Source organism: Populus euphratica, unplaced genomic scaffold (genome assembly GCF_000495115.2).
Source record: "Populus euphratica unplaced genomic scaffold, PopEup_1.0 scaffold22.1, whole genome shotgun sequence".
In the NCBI taxonomy this organism is placed as follows: Eukaryota; Viridiplantae; Streptophyta; class Magnoliopsida; order Malpighiales; family Salicaceae; genus Populus; species Populus euphratica.
In genome coordinates, this window is record NW_011499863.1 from 838,788 (window position 1) to 859,286 (window position 20,499).

Sequence of the window (20,499 nt, forward strand, 5' to 3'; positions counted from 1 at the left end):
CATAATGTAAGTGAATTTAATTTACTCTAAACTAGTTTTTAAAAAAAAAAATTGTTAAAAAAATTAACACATTGAAAAAAAAACTATGCACGTGAACAGTATAATTCATTGAACAATGTGCCTATCATAGGTTGAAATTCTCATAAAAAAATAGTATTTTACTACTTTTAAAAATTATGGTTCGTTACATATAAATGACAGGATCCATGTGTTTTAATTGTTTAACCATTTGTAACCAAATAGCTATTTAATGTGTTTTTAAAGAAATACTAACACGTAATCAAACGGGCTCTAAGAGGACTTACTTCTAAATTTATAACTCTTAATATAGAATTTAGTTGTCCAAACCCCACAGGTTTCTTCCATGTCTCCCTGAATCAAGATGACTTTGAATTAATTATTCTAAAACGCTTAAGAGTAGAAAAATTGACTGAAGTAATAGAAATGTTATTAATAAAATATACAAATAAATTGTACTTCACGTTACAAACATAAAGGCAGTTACTTTCACAAACATAAAGGCACCTACTTAAGAGGACTTACTTCTAAATTTATAACTCTTAATATAGAATTTAGTTGTCCAAACCCCACAGGTTTCTTCCATGTCTCCCTGAATCAAGATGACTTTGAATTAATTATTCTAAAACGCTTAAGAGTAGAAAAATTGACTGAAGTAATAGAAATGTTATTAATAAAATATACAAATAAATTGTACTTCACATCACAAACATAAAGGCACTTACTTTCATGATTAAAATAAAATTTCTCATGCTATTTTAATTATATATACAAGCGCACCCATGTTAATCTAAAAAAAAAAAATTTCTCATGTTATTTTAATTATATATACAAGTGAATTATTTATAACCAAAATAATAAAAGGCAAGGCTAAATTATTGTCAGAATACGCATAAGAATTATTTCAAATTAATATTTTAAGTTATTAAATAAAGTTTTAGAATATAATTTATATTATTTTCTAACACATCCTTTTAAGTAAAAATTCTTTGAGTTTGAAATTTATATAAACTCATATTATCTTGTGCTTAATTTTTATCAAATAAGTAGAAATAATGAGATTCAAACGCATAACTGCTTGATCATTAAGATTTTAATACCATATCAAATAAATATCTCAACCTAATAATTTAAATTATTAAATAAAATAAAGTTATAACTATTTAATAGATAATTATAAATTTAGATAGCAGCTAACTAGATATTATACTGTGAAATGTATTTATGAATCTAAAAATAAGAGTTTGTTCCTTTTGAACTCAAATTTAAATTTATTTTGACTAAATTTATTATCTATAAACATAATATTAATGGATTTTTTTTCCTAAGCCCATAAAATCTCTGTGAGTTTCTAATAAAGTTTATCTTGGAAACATTGGGCATATTGGTACTAAGTCTTATGTCTTTGTAGTTTGTACGTTGGCATATAAAAGATAAGTTAATTATACAATAAACAAAAAGGAAAATGGTGATTTTATAATTATGTCCAGAATTTTAGCTATTGGAGCAAGTGGTGTACTGTAGCGGTGGCACAATTGTATATTTCCTCTTCTTTCTTTCTTTTTTTTTTTGTAGAAAACAATTTTTTTTAGATTTATTTTCTGTTTATATATATATATATATATATGCGCGCATGTATTATACTTGGTTCATTTTTTTTCTTTTCTTTATTTTTTTAATGTATTTTTTTTATTTTTTTCTTAACATATTTTTTTAAAAAATATTTTTTTATTTTTTATACTTTATCTATTTATACTATTTTTTTGTTATTATCTTTATTCTTTTATAATTTTTTTGTTATACTTTTTTCTTTGAAAAATTATTATGCATGGATTAACAAAATAAATGGCATAATTCTCTTAATTAAGAAATGTAAAAAAGTTATTTAAGCAATAAAAATAAAAATATATGAATCGATAAACTGATAAACAGCTATTAATGGTATTAAAATTTTAAAATTAAAAAATTATTATCATAAAAATAAAAAATTAATAAAAATAATATTTAAACTCCACTTTCTCATTTGAAGCACACAATTGTTTTATATATCTTAAAGTAATTGTTTCTTACTAAGAATAATGTGAATATGCCTATATAAAGAAAAATTTGTTTCTTTTTGAAACTGAAATTTACTTTGATTAAGTTATCCACTAATAAGATTTAAATTATAGATGATGTTCAAAAACAGTTTAATTATTTGTCTATATATATCTATATATCCATTGTGATATGATATTATAGGATCATTTCTTTTCTTTTCTCAGCCGATAAAATCTCTCTAAGCGAGAGGTTCTAACAAAGTTTGATATTTAGAATTATTTTTCATCTTTCTTTTTTTTATGGTAGAGATGACTTTGAACCAACTTGTCCAGGTGAGCTTATTGTTTTCCATAAAAAAACATTTTTTCATTGTTAGAGTAATGTTATAATATGAAAAAATAAAAAATCTATAATTTTATGACTGCTACCGTAAAACATTAAGATATTATAAAGTGAAGTGTATATATGCAGCCAAAAACAAGAGTGTGTTTCCTTTTAAAACTAAAATTTATTTGACTGAGTCATCCACTAACGAGATTTAAATTATAAATAATATTCAGTAGCACTTCAATTATTTGTTTATATACATATATACACTCATTGTGAAATGATATTATAGGGTTATTTCCGTTCTTTTCTAAGCCAATAAAATTTCCCTAAATAGGAGTTTCTAATGAAGTTTGATACTTAAAAACATTCATAATCTTTTTCTTTTTTTTTACAGGAGAGATGACTTTGGAACAACTTGGACAAGTGGGCATATTGGTTTTCCAAAAAAAAATTAAAATTAAAAAATTTTCATTGTTGGAGTAACATTGTAGCTAGTAAAAAAAAATAAGAAAATTATAATTTTATCATTGTCACAATAATGCTAGAATAAAAAAAAAATCAAATATTGTAATTTTGCTTTTGCTACAGTAAAAAAAATTGATAAAAAATTACAAAATTACCATTTCTATACTGATTTACCATTTTCATTTAGTATATTGTATAATAATCGGCATACAGAAGATAAGTTAATTGCTACTATTTGATAATACAATTTTCATGAAGAGGACTTGCTTCTTAATTTATGACTCTTAATAGAGAATTTAGCCATCCAAAGGTTTCTTCAATGTCTCCTAAATCAAGATGACATTGAATTAATTATTCTAAAACGCTTAACAGTAGAAAAATTAACTAGAAGTAATAGAAATGTTATTAATGAAATATACAAATAAATTGTACTTCACATTATAAATATAAAGGCACTTACTTTTATGGTTAAATAAAATTTCCCACGAGTACTTTAATTACATATACAAGCATAAATGACTCTTCTACAATTTATCAGCTTAGAAATTATTAAAAAAATAATAAAAGGTGAGGCTAAATTATTGTAAAAACACTCATAAAATACTATTTACTTGAATTATATTTTGTGTTTTTTTATTATTTTCATCCTTTAAATATATATTTTTTATTATTATTTTTTAATTTTATCAATTAAAATTATGTGTTGTTAGTGCTTGACATATCCTTCTTTTACTGCATTTAATCCATTATTGTTGTTCAGTCAAATTAAAATTAATCTGAACAACAATAAACTATTTACGAGATTATAACTATTCAAAAGTTGATTATAGGAATGGATAGCAGCTAGTTAAATACTATAATGTGAAGTGTATACATATATCTAAAAATAAGAGTTTGTTTCCTTTTAAAACTGAAATTTGCTTTAACTAAGTTATCTACGAACGAGATTTAAATTATAAATGATGTTCAATACCAGTTCAATTATCTATATTTAATTATCTATGTATATACATATATTTATGATATTATAGGGTTATTTATTTTCTTTTCTAAGTGGATAAAATCTTCCTAAACCGGAGTTTCTAACAAAGTTTGATATATATTGGAAACATCCCAATATTTTAAAGTCTGATTCTCTTGCCAAAAATCTAGTAATACTCAAATTATAATTTAGATTATATTTCATATGACTTTACTATTAATTGTCTGTTAATTCCATTTACATATCCAGAATATGCTTAGTAATCACATTTACTCATAATCAAAGAAATGGACTGATCCACCAAATGTCGAGGATTAATACCCACTCTTCCAACTTGCACTATAGTTGTTCTTGTAATTTCCCTCGCAATTCAAACAGGGATTTCAAACTCTGCTACAAGTTTTACTCAAATCATCAAACAAACTAATCTTTAATTACAACCCTAAACAAAACATTCTTGGATTTTCATGAACATTTCAGTTCTTGAAACAATTACAATAAAATACAGCAAGAAATTGAAATTGAAATAAAAACTTGTTTGGCATGAGAAAGAGCAGTTAATCTCAAATTTTCAATGTCTATCTAAACTATCTACTTTAACAAAAGTTTAGGTTTTTCAAAAAAATGGAGTGATACATATCTAAGAAAATATTATTTTATCCTAAAAAGATAAACATTGGATTAAAATAACCCTGTAAAATAAATATTCAAATACATTTTAACCGAATTAAGTTTTGTAGTAAGTTCTGATGGATAAATAATAATAAATAAAAAAATAATTGTTTTGCGATCAACAAAGAAAACATAAGCCCGCCCAATCAGTCTTGGCTCTGCATTTATCTGTTGGTTTCTTTTAAATGACGGGTCGGGGTATGGACTTTAGACTCATCGGCTCTCGGTCTGGTTTTTCAACGAGCTAGGCTAGGGTTCTTGAGTTTAATATATATATATATATATATATATATATATATAAAAACAACTCCCAGTAACCGAGAAAAGTGTTTTTGTTTGTGTAGAAAATTTTTGAAATTTGTTTTTACGAATTTTGATATAAGAATGTCAGAAATAAATATTAAAATATAAAAAATATATTTTTAATATATTTTTTAATTAAAAAACATTTTAAAAAATTACTGCTGACATAGAATCTAGAAAACAGGACACAAGTTTTTAGTTTTTATGTACTGTTTAGGAAATTACACAGAGATTACTAATCGATATATGAACCAATAACGAAAAGTTGACTTGAAATTTCAAATGGAAAAGAATCAAGGATTCCAGTCAGGGGGTGTGAGCCCTTGTAAGCTAATTGCTAGAACATAAGATTTTTTATAATAATTCAACACTCGAGGGGTTATGAGATAGTAGTATTTCTTTCTCACAGAAATGGTACATAGAATGAAATAATAACACACATGTAAGCTGAGAAATCCTGCACGAAATTACTGCTATCTTTTTTAAATAACAAGTCCTCTGTCTTTCACAAGGGTTGAACTGTAAGCTGGTAAATCTTCATAGACATCTGCTATGATCCCTAAAGAAAACAAGGGCCTACGACTAACTGTATAAAAAGGCAAGTGCTTCTATTAAGTATGAACCTAGAAGCAGAGGACATTGTGAGAAGGATTTCTGAGGAAAAGATGAAGGCCAACAGCTACCTCATGAAGATTTGTGGATTACAGCTAGAAAAACATTCGGTTGCAAAGCAGGAGACCACCTGAATGAATTCTCTGTTGTTGCTTCCAACTTTCTAAAAGAAAATCTTCATCACTTGGTCGCTTAAGATATTCATCAACGTCAAACTGTGACCTTGTTCCTCTAAATGAAATTCGTCTTCTGTAGCTTTCAAGTTCTCCAAATTTACTCCCTTTAAGTTCTCTAATATTTGTTGAGTGGCCATCTGTAAGTCCTGGGCTACAGCTTGCACGGCTACTGATGGGGTGCATGATCAACTCTTGAGCAGGGGTTGCTTCCTATAATGGGAATTGACATGCAGTTTATTTACCCACACAGGAAGAGTAATAAAACAAGTCATGATAGCTTTATATAATGCATAAAACAAGCACAAGAAACAAGCATTGTCTGTAAATTTGCTATTTCTTCCAAGGTCCTAGATCTGCTTGAAAGAGAAAATGGGACATAGATTACCTGAGCTGCATCCCATAAATTACTTTTTGGAGTCGATGCTAGCTCCTTATCTTTTAAGAATAGAGGAGAAGAATCATTAGAAGTTTCCCATTGTAACCAGGGCAGCACAACACCGTCCATTTCTACAGGTTGAGATTTGGATATCACCGGTCTCTTTAAAGTTTCTGTCTTTGCTAGCCCCCCTAAAGTTGAACTTGTATCACTCCTTTCCCCATCCAAAGATGAAATATCTGTATCTTCAACATTTGAAATGAAGTCCTCAAAGTATTTCTCTGCTTCTTCTGTCAATCGTTCAGACATCCTACTTCTGTCATTACTCCCCTGAACACCACAAATTGGAAACCTTAATAAACAAATTGACACAAGAACAGACAATATGCAAGTCTCAAACAGTGAAAGAGCATAGAAGAGAGGACTAAGTACCTTTCTGGCTCTTGATGGCTTTTCTGAAACAGTGTTCTTCGGATCAGCAAGCAATTCTTTCACAATCTTCGAGATATCTCTACCATGTTGCTTCTCCAACAATAGTTTTACTAATAAATCTTGTTTACACTTCTCAGACTGTTAATACAACATCCATATATGAACAAGTCATCTTGAAATTCCAGTAGAAAAAGCAACTTAACTAGTTCTCTAACTAGTCTTTCTAATGTGTCAAGAAGGGAAGTAATCATGTTTTCAGTTTTACGGTCATTAAGATTGCAGCATGTCATAATCCCACCAGTGTCAATAAACTGTAAAATCCCTAATTAAACCATTGTGATAAAAAACTTGCAAGTTGCAATGTCTGCTTATATTCAGAGCTATCAATCTCTCAATACTCTCACAAAACCAGTGTAGAATAAGAAATCTACAAAATATGATTTTTACACAACATAAAAGAACATGTGACAAGCTCCCTCCTAGATCAACAATTACACATGAATATGAAAGATCCATAAGTAAAAGCTGCCAGTATTTATCAGAATCAAATATTCCTCTATCGATAATCAGTTCCAAGAAAACCAAATAAAAGAGGACAGGTGAGAAGATACTCTCTTTTGCATACTAGTAATCAATTTAAGAATATTATGTGCAACAAGAAAAACTGGCACAACAGAAAGATCATAAGTAAACTTTTCTTACCTGATCTGATTTTGTTGCATGGTTCCTTCTGATAGTAGAACCACCCTGAAAACCATCAGATTTTCCAGATTTCGAATCTATATTTGTTTTCTCCATAGACTGCGTCAATTTCAAGGAACACTGTTATCAGCAAACCAAATCAAGGATGCACAGGCAATATATAATACAGATAATCAAATCAAGTTCATGAGAAACAGAATTACAGACTTGTTCAAGTTCCATCCTGATCTCTTCTACTGCATGCCTAAGTTCTTTCCTCATTGCTTCATACAGCCCGCTGTTCATATCATCACCAGTGGGATGCTCTGCCTAAAGGGTGAAAAGGTTGGCCAATAAGTGACTGATCTGAAGAGGAGGACATTTACACATACACAAAAACACGCACAGACAAAGGAAACAGCACCCGTTGCATAATTTTTTCCAAAAATCATATCCAACCTTCTTCTGTGCATAAACTGTTCGTATTGTTCTCTCATATCCATTTTTATTGGAACAAGAATCCCTCCCTTCATCATCAGTTAGGCTTGATGAATGACTCTGAAAGGACCAAATTTTATTCAGTCTTGAAACAACAAAATATGAAAAGGATCTGAATGAATATTAAAATAACAACACATATGTATATGTGCATGCGTGTGTGACAAGCCAGCCAATAGACTAGACTTGATTGCCAGCCTATCAGATACAACACAAGATTCAACAACATACAGAAGATGTAATTAACATAGCTTGAATAGATACAACTCTTACAGAGTAGCCGTCATGATACTTCAAATCTTTCTGGCTAAGAGACCTTCTCAGTCCAGGTCTATGATTCGATGCTAATGGCTTATTTGATAAAGTGACCTGGCTGTTTCCGTTGCTCTGACGTCTTGAATTAGCATGATTTCTTGAATTCTGAGAATGCTCTGGGTCACTCTGATATTGCGAAGAAAAACAACATACAAAAATTAAAAAAGAACGTCATTGACTAAAATGTGCCTAAACAATTTCAAGTACTCAAGCTGACATGAATAATACAGGCCAGGATATAACATGAATAAATATACAAGACAAGGTCACAAGTGGGCGCACGCACGCACATATATACTCACTAATTTGCACATCAATCTCAGAAATATTACATTTTCACATGCTTTGGCCATATGACTCTCCAATTTTGTGCATTATGTAAATGCAAACACATCTTAGCACTAACTTTTTAAGCAGCTTTAGTTATCAAAAAAGTTTGTAACCATCTATTAAGAAAGGCACAAAAGTGTACCATATTCAGAATCAGAGCAACCTCAAAAAATATCTGCCACCCGAACCATATACCAAATTGAAACAAAAAAAAGTAAAAAAACCTTACACAATAAAAGCACAACCATAAACAAAATTTAATTCGACTCTTAATTGGTTTCTCAAGACAACCAGGTTCAACAAATTACCATTATATAGAAGCCTTCGCATTGAAATCCAAATACTCATGTAGTCACTTACAGCAACAAAAACAATTTGAAAGCATGCAGCTTGGCATGTTTCAAGCCTCTCAAATTAACTTTATAGCTGAAATATCCAAACTCATCCATAAAAATAACATTTAAATTCCAAAATAGTAGCTCTCTCATCATGGGCTCCATTGCAATAATTTTGTAAGTGAGAAAGTACACAAAATGAAAAGCGTCCATGATTGCTATTTACTCACTCCATACCCACACTTAACCATTCACTACTTTCTTAACATAATAATTAGACAAAAAAGGTAAATCACACATCCATCCCCACATTCAAAAAGCTAACTTTCTTTTTTTTAACAAAATCATCAATAAGTTTCCAAAAAAAAATGGAAATTACTATTGAGAATGAGCAATAATTTGTTTACCTCGGAATCACCAATTTCATACCTAACCACAGAAACAGACCGTCTCCTCCTCGAATTACTACCATCCGAATTCACCTTCCCGCCACCACCACCACGACTGTAACTCTTGCTGTCATTTTTACTTTCACCGCCTTGCCTCGACACAGACCTTCCTCTCCTCAGGGACCCACCCGCAACTCTCTCCCCATAACTGACGTCACCACTTCTAAAACCCGACCGCCCTCGATCACCTAAACTCAACAACTGAATAGCGAGATCGTCGAGACTTATATCCGGAACTCCCGATCCTCTATCCATGTTCACGAACCTCCCTCTCGACGGTGCCGTAGAATCATCGGAAAAGTCGTCGGGAGGAATCGGTCGGGAGAAGCGGCTCAGACTCCGTGAACGCCGGTGAGCAGAGGAAGACGACTTGTCGTTGCCGAGAGGTGTCCTCTTTGTCGTGGATTTAAACGCCGAGGTTGCCATTCTTTGTAAACGGAGAGATTAATTAATAAAAAGGCAGTTACTTTAGTGTGTCAAGACATTTCGGAGAGAATAATGTGAAAGAATTCACGAGGAGGAGATGATGGTAGAGAAAGGAACTGTAGACAGACACAGGGGGGGGTTAGAGTATTGGCGGAGAGATCGTAAATAGAGGAAATTCGAATTTTTTTTGTTTTTTTTTAATAAAAAAAAAACATGCTGGAATGTTAGGTGTTGGTAATTAAGCTGAGTATGGGTAGTCTGGTAATTTGGTATTTTGAATTCTAGATTTATAAATTGGGATTTTTTTATTTTATTTTTTTAGAATTCATGAGGAAATTTATTGCGCTTTGAATATAAATGGCATCTACAGTTTTTTCTTTCTTTTATTTTTATTTTTATTTCCCGATGTGGGCAAGAAGGTCACGTGATTGCTTCACCATTTTCTTATTGGAAAAAGAAAAGCTTCCATGTTTCTTATGAAGAGTAAAGAAAACTGAGTCGGTAAGAGATAGAGCGTGGAGACTTTTCACGGGGGTTAGCCAGATCTCCAACCAACCAAACAATATACCACGTGAGCAACATCATTTTTATTTTTGAAAAACTAGATTACATTTGAATGAGGACTTTGAAAGCTTCTCAAGTTGAGTGCTTGAGGACCACGATTTGTTTATTATTTTTAAAATATTCATGTAAAAGCTTTTAATCTCAAACTTGTCTAATAATATAAATATAAAAAATATTTATTACTGTAATTTTAAGATATGATCAAAAAATCAACTTGGTAAAAAATATAAGTTAATCTCATTTTTTTAAATATAAAAATAATTCAAAACAACATTGTTTTAAAAAAATAAAAAATTAACAGGTTTTTTATTCAAGGTTTTAACCATATTAGAATAGGTCAATCCTTCTTTTATTTTATTTTTTAAAACTCAGTTCAGGTCTAGGATTCCAGATCAATTTATTAAGCCGGGTTTTATAACTATGGTTATTATACAATTATTAATTCAACATTGCATATTAATTAAAGTAAATAAAAATGATATATAATTGTTTATTTTAAATATGTAAGTTTGGAAATAATACATATTAAATGTAAATATTTTTTTTATATTTTATTTTGTCTCTTCCTCTACCAAACAAACGGGATATAGAGATAGTAATTATATCTTGTATACCATAACCAAATATAATTTTATCTTCATGTCCTATTATGTCTTGTCTTCTTTGTCTCAATCTTTTATGTCTCTGGATATTAACTAAATGTTAAGCATCTATTTAGTTATTTTTAAATTTTTTAAATAAATAAAAAGCTATTTAGTTATTTTTCAATTTCTCAAAAAAAAAAATTTAGCTATTTAGTTATTTTTCAATTTCTCAAATTTTTTTTTTTTAAATTATTCTTTTAGTTTTCCACTAGTTTTCTGCTAGCGCAAAATGGCAAGTCATATAAAAAAAAATTGTGATGTAAAGAAAATATTCAGAATGCAAGGAACTATTTGGTATTGTTATTAAAACTGATCAAATAGGTTAACCTTGAATTCTCCCGACTCGACTCTTTGTCTAATCCAAGTTTAAAATTAAGTTATATAAAAGTTGCACCGATGCAACCAAGTCGACTTGGTGGTTCTCAAAACAACTTGAACAACCAGTATCAAAAAAATTAAGATGACATAATTTATTTCAATATGGACGCGACAACAAATTAGATCGATTTGGACTTAATCCACATCCACCAAACTCATAACCTAAATCATTGACTCTAATGAGTTTAACAACTTTGTTTTTTAAATTGATTTTTACTTAATGATATGACAAAAAAAAATACTTGCAAATTGAGTACCAACCAAATATCAATATTTATTTGAGACTACAATAACATTATAGAAAGCAAACCACAATAAATTTTCAAGTCCAATTCAAAATCAAACTAAATGATGATGGATGAAATAAATCAAAAAATTCAAAATGTATTTAATCGAAAGAAAAAGAAAAAGAAAAAAAAACTACTTGGCATTGTTACTAAAACCGACCCAGCAAGTTAATCTTAAAACATCTTGGTTTGACTCCTTACCTAACCCAGATTTAGAATTAACTCGTATATGAGTTTCCACTACATGACCCACTCATTTCTAGATGTTGTTTTTTAAAAAAAAAAAGACCCACTCATTTCTAGATGTTGTTTTTTTTTAAAAACAATATTGAGACGATGAAATATTAGATTGATCTGAGTTTCGTGGCTTAACTCTCTAAACTCATAATCCATGTTGTAACCTGTTGTTAGGTCTCCACACAAAAAAGGAGGAAATATAAAAAAATAAAAAAAATATATGTTAAAAAAACCCAAAAAAAAAATAACAGTAAAAAAAAGATGTCAAAATACCCAGAAAATAACTAAAAATTAATTGAGAAAGTTTAAAAACACAAGGATTGAAATTTGACAGTATTCTATTAACTGATGAGAGTCCTGTTAATAAATAAATTTAATTTGAGAAAAAAAAGTCCAAGATCAGATATTTACAGACTCAATTAAATTTTATTGTAGGTTTAATTGAATTAATGGAGGGTTTGAAAACAAGAAAAATTAATTGTTAAAGTCAATTTGGGCTTTGATTGGAAGATATTACAATTTTAGGGTTAAATTATAATTTTTAAGACTTAATTTGTTCAAATTATGGGCTTAATTGTATAAATATTGCAGTTTAATGGCCAATTAGGGACTTAATTGAAGAAATCTAAAACCAAAAACCAAATTGAAAAAGACACGTAAATAGAGGGGTTATAATTAAAACCGAATCAGGGGTCAAATTAAAGAAATTAAAGGTTTATTAATCATTAAGAGTTCAATTGCATACATCAAAGGTCACAGATCAATTTGGAAAAGGCAATCAACTTCAAGGTTGCTGTTTGATTTTTGGCATGGATGTAATTGCATTGATTTTTAAATCAAAATTGCAATTTAAAACTTGATAGAACAAATTATAAATTCAAGACTAATTTGGACTTTGACATAAGTTTTGTGCCGTAAAACAGCATTGTTTCATACATTATTTAAAAAAAAGTCCAAAATGGTGTCATTTTGAATGGCATTATAGCCTTTTTTCTTCCCCTGGACGCACAGAAAACAGGAGAAGAAAAAGGTTTTGTTCCCCTGTTTTCACGTATTTGTCTTCCCACAATGACCCAAAAAGACACCAACCAAAAATCCCTCCACATGCACAAAGGCTTTAATCTTGTTAGAGTTATGGGAGGAGAAGTGTCTCTAGGTTGGTAAAGGGACGGGTGAATAGTGGTTGCCCTGGCCGCCCTACACCCCTGCATTATTGTTTTTTCTTCCCCTGGACGCACAGAAAACAGGAGAAGAAAAAGGTTTTGTTCCCCTGTTTTCACGTATTTGTCTTCCCAAAAAGACACCAATCAAAAACCCCTCCACATGCACAAAGGCTTTAATCTTATTAGAGTTATGGGAGGAGAAGTGTCTCTAGGTTGGTAAAGGGACGGCTGAATAGTGGTTGCCCTGGCCGCCCTACACCCCTGCATTATTGACTAGGCAGATGTGGAGGTCTCCTTTTCTTCCTATAAATATAGGGGAGAAAGGAGACAAGAGGAGGATGAGAGAGAGAGAGAGAGGAATAGAAGAAACCAGAAGGGAAAAAAAAAGGGGAAAGTAGGAGGGATGAACAAAAAAAGAAGAAGAAAAAAGCAGAGAGGGAAAGAAGATAAATGAAAAAAAGAGATGAAAAAATGGGGAAGAAGAGAAAATAGAGGAGAGGTTGCCACCATAGCCGTCGTTAATGACAACGCTTAGGCTGCACCACTCCCACCACTCCCAAATAACCTCTTGTTGCTCTGTTTATTTCCTTTTTACTCTGCTCTTGCTTTCATTTACATGTAGAACATGAATCCTTATTATTTTGATTTATGATTTTTTTTTTCATTAACTCTTTTATTAAAGTTTTGGTAGTATTCAATTTCATCTTTCAATCAAATTATTTTTAATTTATTTTTAATTTTTTTAATTTTATTTTACTTTTTTTAAACTAACCCTCCATTTTATTTTTTTTATGCTCTTTGATTTATTTTTTATTTCAATTTTCCCTCTCATTCTTTTAATCATAATTTTTTAGTGATTGTTTCTCTAGTTTTATCTTTCGGCCTTGAAGATTTTGCGATTATTTTTAATTTATTCTTTATTAATTTATTATATTCTTATGACTTAAGCCATAATTTTTACAGTTTTTTTAATAATTTTATTTGTATTTAGTTTTTGAATAATTTCTTTTATTTTATAGTTAAATTTTATTTTATAAAAAATATTTATTCTTGAATAATATTTATTATATGTTTAGCGTTGCATGTTTTTGTAGTTATTTCTATTTTTATTATTTTTTATTAATTTTAATAAAAAAATTCATTGTCAAATTATCAATTTATTTAATTAAGATATTTTCATAAGTTTTTTAATATTTTTAATTTATTTTTAAAAAAATTAAATGAATATCCAACTTTTAAAAAAAAAAATTACAACACGCTAGTCAAATATGCTGACTGTATATATAATATAAAAGTTGAACATGGCAGTTACCCTCTTCACATTAACATGAAAATCTACTTGGAGACAAAACTAACCTTGGACCAAAGGCAAGGGTTGTTTTGACTTTAAGGGCAGGCAAGTACCCAATTGTTTTTTGTGCAAGCGACAAAATAATAACCGTGCTGCAAATAAACACTATTCCTACCCCATTCCCTCTGTTTATTTGTTATTTCTTAAAAACAAATCCCCAAAACTTCTCCAAGCCCTCAAGTTCACCAAAAACCTGACAGCAAAGGATTTTATTATCAAATGAGCAGGTCGCATTGTATCTACGTTTCACCGCCACGGGCTTGGCCTCCATGAGAGTCCTATTTTGTGATAGAACTGAAACTTCTCAAAATCTCCATACTGTGTCATTGCCACAACTCACGGACATGATAGTTGTTACAATAATTGCGTTTAAGCATGCCAGAGGCTGAATTTTATTTCTAGATAACACGTGGACCGTAAAAGGAACCAGAAAGAGACTCCGGGCAGGTAGGGTTGCAGAAAGCACCTTAGAAGCAAAACTAGTAATGCAAAAATATTTAAAATCCAGTTGGGAGGGAGTTAAAACTCCCTCAAGAACACACTACAGAAAGCCAAGCCTAAACGACCATCGTAAACCTGATGATGTCACAAAGCTCATAATTTCCGTTTCATTTTATTTTGATTCAGCCTCGTAGTCAAACATAGACACAAAAACAACACCTCCAAGCCATCATGTCGAAAGCAGACAGCAACTCCCCCATCATGCTGCAACTTCAGGAAGAAACAGATGCAATGTAGCAAATCAAGTCGACCACACGAGTGCTGCAAGTTATCAAGGGAGAGATGGATTACATGGCTATTATGAATGAATAAAAGATAGGTTCTCTCCAGCAAAGAACAAAATGCACAACTCGAGCAGGTGATCCCTCGAACCTCTCCAGTCAAAGGAAGCAACACATATCAACCAAAAAGCTAGGAAATAAAAGAGGGCAAGAATGAAATTACCTGTAGCCCCACTCATTGTCATACCATGAAACGAGCTTCACATAGTTGTCATTCAAAGCAATTCCAGCTTTGGCATCGAAGATACTTGACCTTTAAACATCAACATCAAACCGACAGTATTTGGTCAAATTCCAAATTTGACACATCCACTTCATCAAAGCAAAGAAAGACAAGGTCGAAATGTCCTAGGATTCAGATCAATTCTTACCTACTGTCACCAATGAAGTCAGTTGACACCAGATCTTCATCGGTGTAGCCTAAGATTCCCTTCATCTTTCCCTCAGACTCTTCCCTGTTAAAAAAATAAACAGAGTTTTAAGACAGGGAAAACACATTCATCCAAAGCCGTATGAGAGAATTAATCACTGTACAGTTTGAACAATTTCATTTAACACCTTAATCTCCAATTCATGTACACAACAGAATAACCAACACAGTAGAAAATAGTTTTTAGCCTATATATTCTAGACCAAACTAATCGCACTCACTTGATAGCGGCTTTAATTTCATCATATTTAGCTGCCTTCTCAAGTCTTACTGTTAGGTCCACAACAGAGACATCAACGGTAGGAACACGGAAAGCCATTCCTGTTAGCTTGCCATTCAGAGCAGGTAGCACCTTCCCAACAGCCTGAAACGAGAAGAAAAAGGATAATACATGTCAAGACAAATGAAAGCAAAGCTTTTCAAAGAAACTGCACCACAAATCTGCATAAAACTCCAAATGGTTCTTACCTTTGCAGCTCCAGTGCTGCTAGGAATGATGTTGAATGAAGCAGCTCTTCCACCTCTCCAGTCCTTTGAAGAGGGCCCATCGACAGTTTTCTGGGTAGCTGGGTCAAGATCATAAAAGGCATAGTAAGCACAATGTACCCACTTCCATTACCTACCAGATGATTTTATTTTTTTTTGAAAAAGCCATACCAGTGATAGAGTGCACAGTGGTCATAAGTCCCTCAATAATGCCAAATCTGTCATGAATGACCTGTAATTTTGACAAGTCAGTAACAAGGAAACAATAGTTTCCATAACACCTGCCATGGCCGAGAAGACAATAACAATACCTTAGCAAGGGGAGCGAGGCAGTTGGTGGTGCAGCTAGCATTGGATACAATGTTAAGATCTGGAGTGTAACTCTTCTCATTAACTCCCATAACAAACATAGGAGCATCCTTGCTGGGGGCTGAGATGATGACTTTCTTAGCTCCACCCTATTAACCAAAATCAACCTTCTTAAATGAGACAATAAAAAACACTGCAACTTAGAAGCACACAGCACATTCTAGCAGGCTAAATTTAATGCACATCCAGTTTGCACCAATCACCATAGACAGAACTCTCCTTACTGAAAACTCCAAATATAAATAATGCAATACACAGATGATTACCATGAAATCAACCGACTTCAATAAGACCAGCAAGCACAGAGGCATATCCAAACCAATGCAGACTCAAATGCGAAAGGCATCTAATCAGTAAGAAAGGTGACTCTATAAATGAAAAGTAAAAATAGCACAAAAATACTTGTCTCGCAAAAATAAGTCATTTCTTAAGCTATCATGATTCAGACCACCAAAAATGTCACTTCAAAGCTTATTTTAGTAAGATATCCATGTGCATCAAATTCGAGAGCCCGCAAAACTAATACACTAAAACCTACTCAAATCCAAGATACGAACATTAATTAAAAGTAAACCAAATGCACAGGAACATAAAAAGGCATCCCGTCAAGTATAAACAAAAAAAAAAACTCGAAAAAACCAGGGAAATATACCTTCAAGTGAGCAGCAGCCTTGTCCTTGTCAGTGAAAACTCCAGTTGACTCCACAATATACTCAGCTCCGGTCTCACCCCATGGGATCTCCTCTGGGTTCCTACATATTGATTTCAAAAGGGGGCGACACATCAACTTCTCCGATCACTATAACACTACACTGAACTTTTAGGAATTAAACAGCAGAAAAACAACCCGAAAATCAAAATTTTCGACCAGTATATAAACAGAAAAAAGAGAGAAGAAAATTATACCTGGAACCAAAAACAGCGACAGATTTCTCTCCAAAGAGAAGTGTCTTAGAATCCTTAACCTTAAGCTCATGATGTTTCCATTGACCATGAACTGTATCATACTTAAACATATATGTCTACAAACAACAAAACAAACATCAGATCCAAAAACACAAACACACCAAAAAACCAAATATATTAAGAAAAATGATCGGCTGTACCATGTATTCAGTGGTAATGAAAGGATCATTAACAGCAACAAGTTCAACATCATCTCTCTGTAGAGCAACTCTAGCTACCAGCCTTCCGATTCTTCCAAATCCTGAATTTTCCCATCTAGTCAGATCAGATCAGAACAGATTCAAATTCAAAACATAACTTATTCTAACCAAATCAGATCTATTACCGTTGATTCCAATCTTGATCCTTGCTGAGCACCAAAAAAAAAAACAAAGAAAAAAAAAGAAAAATCAGATCTGAAGATCATCGTAGAAAAAAAGTAGAAGTCTAGAAAGACGACGAACTGACAGAACACAGAAACCCTTACCCATGATTCACAAAGAGAAACAGTAGAAGTACAAGCAGGAAGTAGTGGAGAGATTACTGAGGATAGTAGCGAGAACTTAGTGCTGTGGATATTTAAAGAAGCAAGCAGAAGTACAGCGTCTTTCAATGCTAATGAAAATATATTAAAATAAATATTTAAAGCAACCAGAAGCACAGCGTCTTTTCTATGCTAATTAAAATATATTAAAAAAATATAAAATATAAAAAAATTAACTTCAAGTATAGAAACTTAATTTTTTATATAATTATTTTTCAACTCCGGAAAAAAAAAGGTTTCGATTTAAATTTTGTCCGATTAGAGAAAGAGAAAATTGGGTATATTTTGTATTATAATTTGATTCATATTTAATGGATAGCACTATCAAGTTTTATAGTGCCAGTTTGGGAATCACAAGCTTTTAAATTTTAATTTAGCTTTCGTAACTTTTCATTTAAATTTCAAGCTATCCCGGTGTTTGATATTATAGTTAAAATTATATTTTTAGTAATTTTATAATTTTAATATGTTGATGTTAAAAATAAATTTTTAAAAATAAAATAATATTATTTTAATATATTTTTAAATAAAAAATAATTTGAAAGTCATACTCTATCACACTAAAAAAAAATATTTAATAATATTTAAAAGATAATGTGCTTAGGATTTTGATTGCGATAATAGTTTAAAATGATTTTTATTTATAAATATATTAAAATAAAAAAATTATTTTTAATATTAAAATATTAAAATAATCTAAAAATATACCTAAAGTATCATTTAAAAAATAAATAAAAAATTGAGAGCACACCGTAATCAAAAACCACAGCCTCAACTTTCCCAAACGAAACGGATCCATCCATGGAGTCTTTAATCCACTTATATAATTACACGTGTGATCACATGGCAACAATTTTTCATGAACTCGAGTCTCTGTAGAGAAACTGGATTCAATTTGAAGTACTAAATGAAGTGTATGGATTTATTTGACCAAACTTAAAATGTAAGGACGATTTTTGTCCGACTTTTGTGAGACGCCGGTCTTATTTGATGTGTCATGCTGATCTTGTTTGATTTGATGGTGGGGTAGAGTGCGATGCTGCGGCATATTTGTGGCCGCTGATTTGTGTGAAGATAGCGTGATCTTTAGCGTGGTCTGCTGTCGATCGTGAAAGGTGAAGTAGTATGGTAGAGGTGGTATTCCTAGGGTTGTTTATATCCGTGAAGAAAAGGTGGCCACGTCACTTTTGATGGGCCAATGGTATTAGCATAAGAGTACTAATTTTTAAAACTAAATTAGTTAAAAATGGTATGGCAACATCTATGTGCCATCTTATGTCATCTACCACGCTAAATGGTATTAGCATAAGAGTACCTGTCCCCATCAACAAGAAAACAAGGGGAAGAATATTCCGTAATCATGCGAGTTTAGCCCTTGGCCAGATTTTTTTCCCTGCAATGCGTTGAGGGTTCTGGATTACTAGTTTTTAATGGAAAAAAATATATTCATGTTGCTATTTTTTAATTAAAAAAAACTGTATTGGGATGATTTGGTAAACTTTAGAATTAAAAAAAAACTTGAATGAATAAAAACATAACATGATTTAAAAAAAATTAAAAATAAAATTATTTTATAAATTTCAAAACAAAATCATAATAGATTAATTTAATTCAACTCAAATTAATTTATAAATCTATATATTAGATCATAATACTCTTAGAACAACTCTAAAGGATGTATTAGATAAAAAGCCAAAAATATTATTTTAGCTATTTCATACTTGTTTTACTTACTGAGGAATGTTAAACAAAATGCAAAATTATATTTTCTTTTCATGTCAAAAAAGTCAAAATCAACAAAGTTAGCCAATAGAAAAACAAACCAATTAAATATACTCACATTAAAAAAATAGCATTAAACTCATTAAAAAAAATAAAACACTTATGTCTTCCCCTTCAATACTAGTTTTTCAAATAGTTTTTTTCTCATTGAAGTATGCATGATAAAAAAAAAAGCCATATTAATATTATTTAAAATATTATTTTATCAATTTAGCTCTTTAAAATAATATTTTTTCTTAGAAATGCTCTAATGATTTTTTAGAAAATAAATCAAACAAGTTATAAAACTCTTTTACCAATAAACTTAATGTTAAATGACAAATTTAAAAAAATCAATTAGAAAAAAGATAAAAAAAAAAATATCCTAATCAACCCGAGTTACAAAATTTATAGTCAAAGTCATGAGATCAAGATAACTTAATAGAAAATAAATTGAAATAAATTATAAAGCTCGATTCCTAAATAATTCAATGTTAAAATATTAAATTAAAAAAAATAAAAGATAACTCGAGTCAACTTGAATTAATCGATCAAACTTATAACTCAAGTCATGAGATAAAAATAACTTCAAAGAAAGCTAAACGAGAAAAACCATAAAGTTTAACTCCTAATTAATTTAATATTAAATAATAAATTTAAAGAAAAAAAAATCCAAGACAACCTGTTAAATTTGTGATTCAGGTTATTAAATTGTAATAATTTCAAAAATTAAAAAAAAATTAAAAAAAAGAATCCAAGACAACCTGTTAAACTCAACCTATATTAATTTAAAAATAAATTAAAAAAATATATAAAATTTAATCCTTATAACTTTGATATTGAAGAATATAATTGAATTAAAAAAAAATCTAGTTGATAGTATTTCTGGAGGAGGGTAAGAAAAATCCCTTTATGTCCAGTGTTTTACAATAAATTATAAAATAGTAGCAATATTATTTGAAATAAAAACAGTATTCCAAAATAATGTACAGAATTGTTTAACCCAACAACAAATGGAAGGACAAAAATAAAGGAAAGGAAAGTAATCTATCTTACATTTCGGCTGCTGTACATTTTAAATAGGAATCACAACCATAGTTTTTAATCCCGGTCCGGTG

The 20,499-nt window shown here is 30.5% G+C and overlaps 2 protein-coding genes across 2 annotated transcripts; both read right to left on the reverse strand.

The window, feature by feature from the left end:
• Positions 1-5,397: 5,397 nt before the first annotated feature.
• LOC105125363 (uncharacterized) lies at positions 5,398-9,650 on the reverse strand. Its single transcript, XM_011025771.1, has 8 exons — positions 8,973-9,650; positions 7,859-8,026; positions 7,547-7,645; positions 7,316-7,417; positions 7,109-7,207; positions 6,407-6,544; positions 5,984-6,304; positions 5,398-5,808 (listed from the first exon to the last, which is right to left on the reverse strand). The coding sequence occupies exons 1-8, from the start codon at positions 9,438-9,440 to the stop codon at positions 5,518-5,520; spliced, it is 1,686 nt and encodes a 561-aa protein (XP_011024073.1). The 5' UTR covers positions 9,441-9,650; the 3' UTR covers positions 5,398-5,517.
• A 4,777-nt stretch (positions 9,651-14,427) lies between these two features.
• LOC105125366 (glyceraldehyde-3-phosphate dehydrogenase 2, cytosolic) lies at positions 14,428-17,666 on the reverse strand. The gene is made up of 12 exons (XM_011025774.1): positions 17,564-17,666; positions 17,423-17,446; positions 17,238-17,338; positions 17,038-17,153; positions 16,784-16,883; positions 16,074-16,220; positions 15,934-15,994; positions 15,745-15,842; positions 15,498-15,640; positions 15,218-15,301; positions 15,010-15,099; positions 14,428-14,826 (listed from the first exon to the last, which is right to left on the reverse strand). The coding sequence occupies exons 1-12, from the start codon at positions 17,565-17,567 to the stop codon at positions 14,778-14,780; spliced, it is 1,017 nt and encodes a 338-aa protein (XP_011024076.1). The 5' UTR covers positions 17,568-17,666; the 3' UTR covers positions 14,428-14,777.
• Positions 17,667-20,499: the final 2,833 nt, after the last annotated feature.

Coding starts and splice junctions, on each gene's coding strand:
- LOC105125366 (XM_011025774.1), bottom strand. Junction 15,995..16,073: donor GCCTCGCTCCCCTTGCTAAG/GTATTGTTATTG, acceptor TCAAAATTACAG/GTCATTCATGACAGATTTGG. Junction 15,302..15,497: donor GAAATTAAAGCCGCTATCAA/GTGAGTGCGATT, acceptor TTTTTTTAACAG/GGAAGAGTCTGAGGGAAAGA.
- LOC105125363 (XM_011025771.1), bottom strand. CDS start 9,440: ATGGCAACCTCGGCGTTTAAATCCACGACAAAGAGGACACCTCTCGGC. Junction 8,027..8,972: donor ATGAAATTGGTGATTCCGAG/GTAAACAAATTA, acceptor TCGCAATATCAG/AGTGACCCAGAGCATTCTCA. Junction 7,208..7,315: donor TCAGGATGGAACTTGAACAA/GTCTGTAATTCT, acceptor AAATTGACGCAG/TCTATGGAGAAAACAAATAT.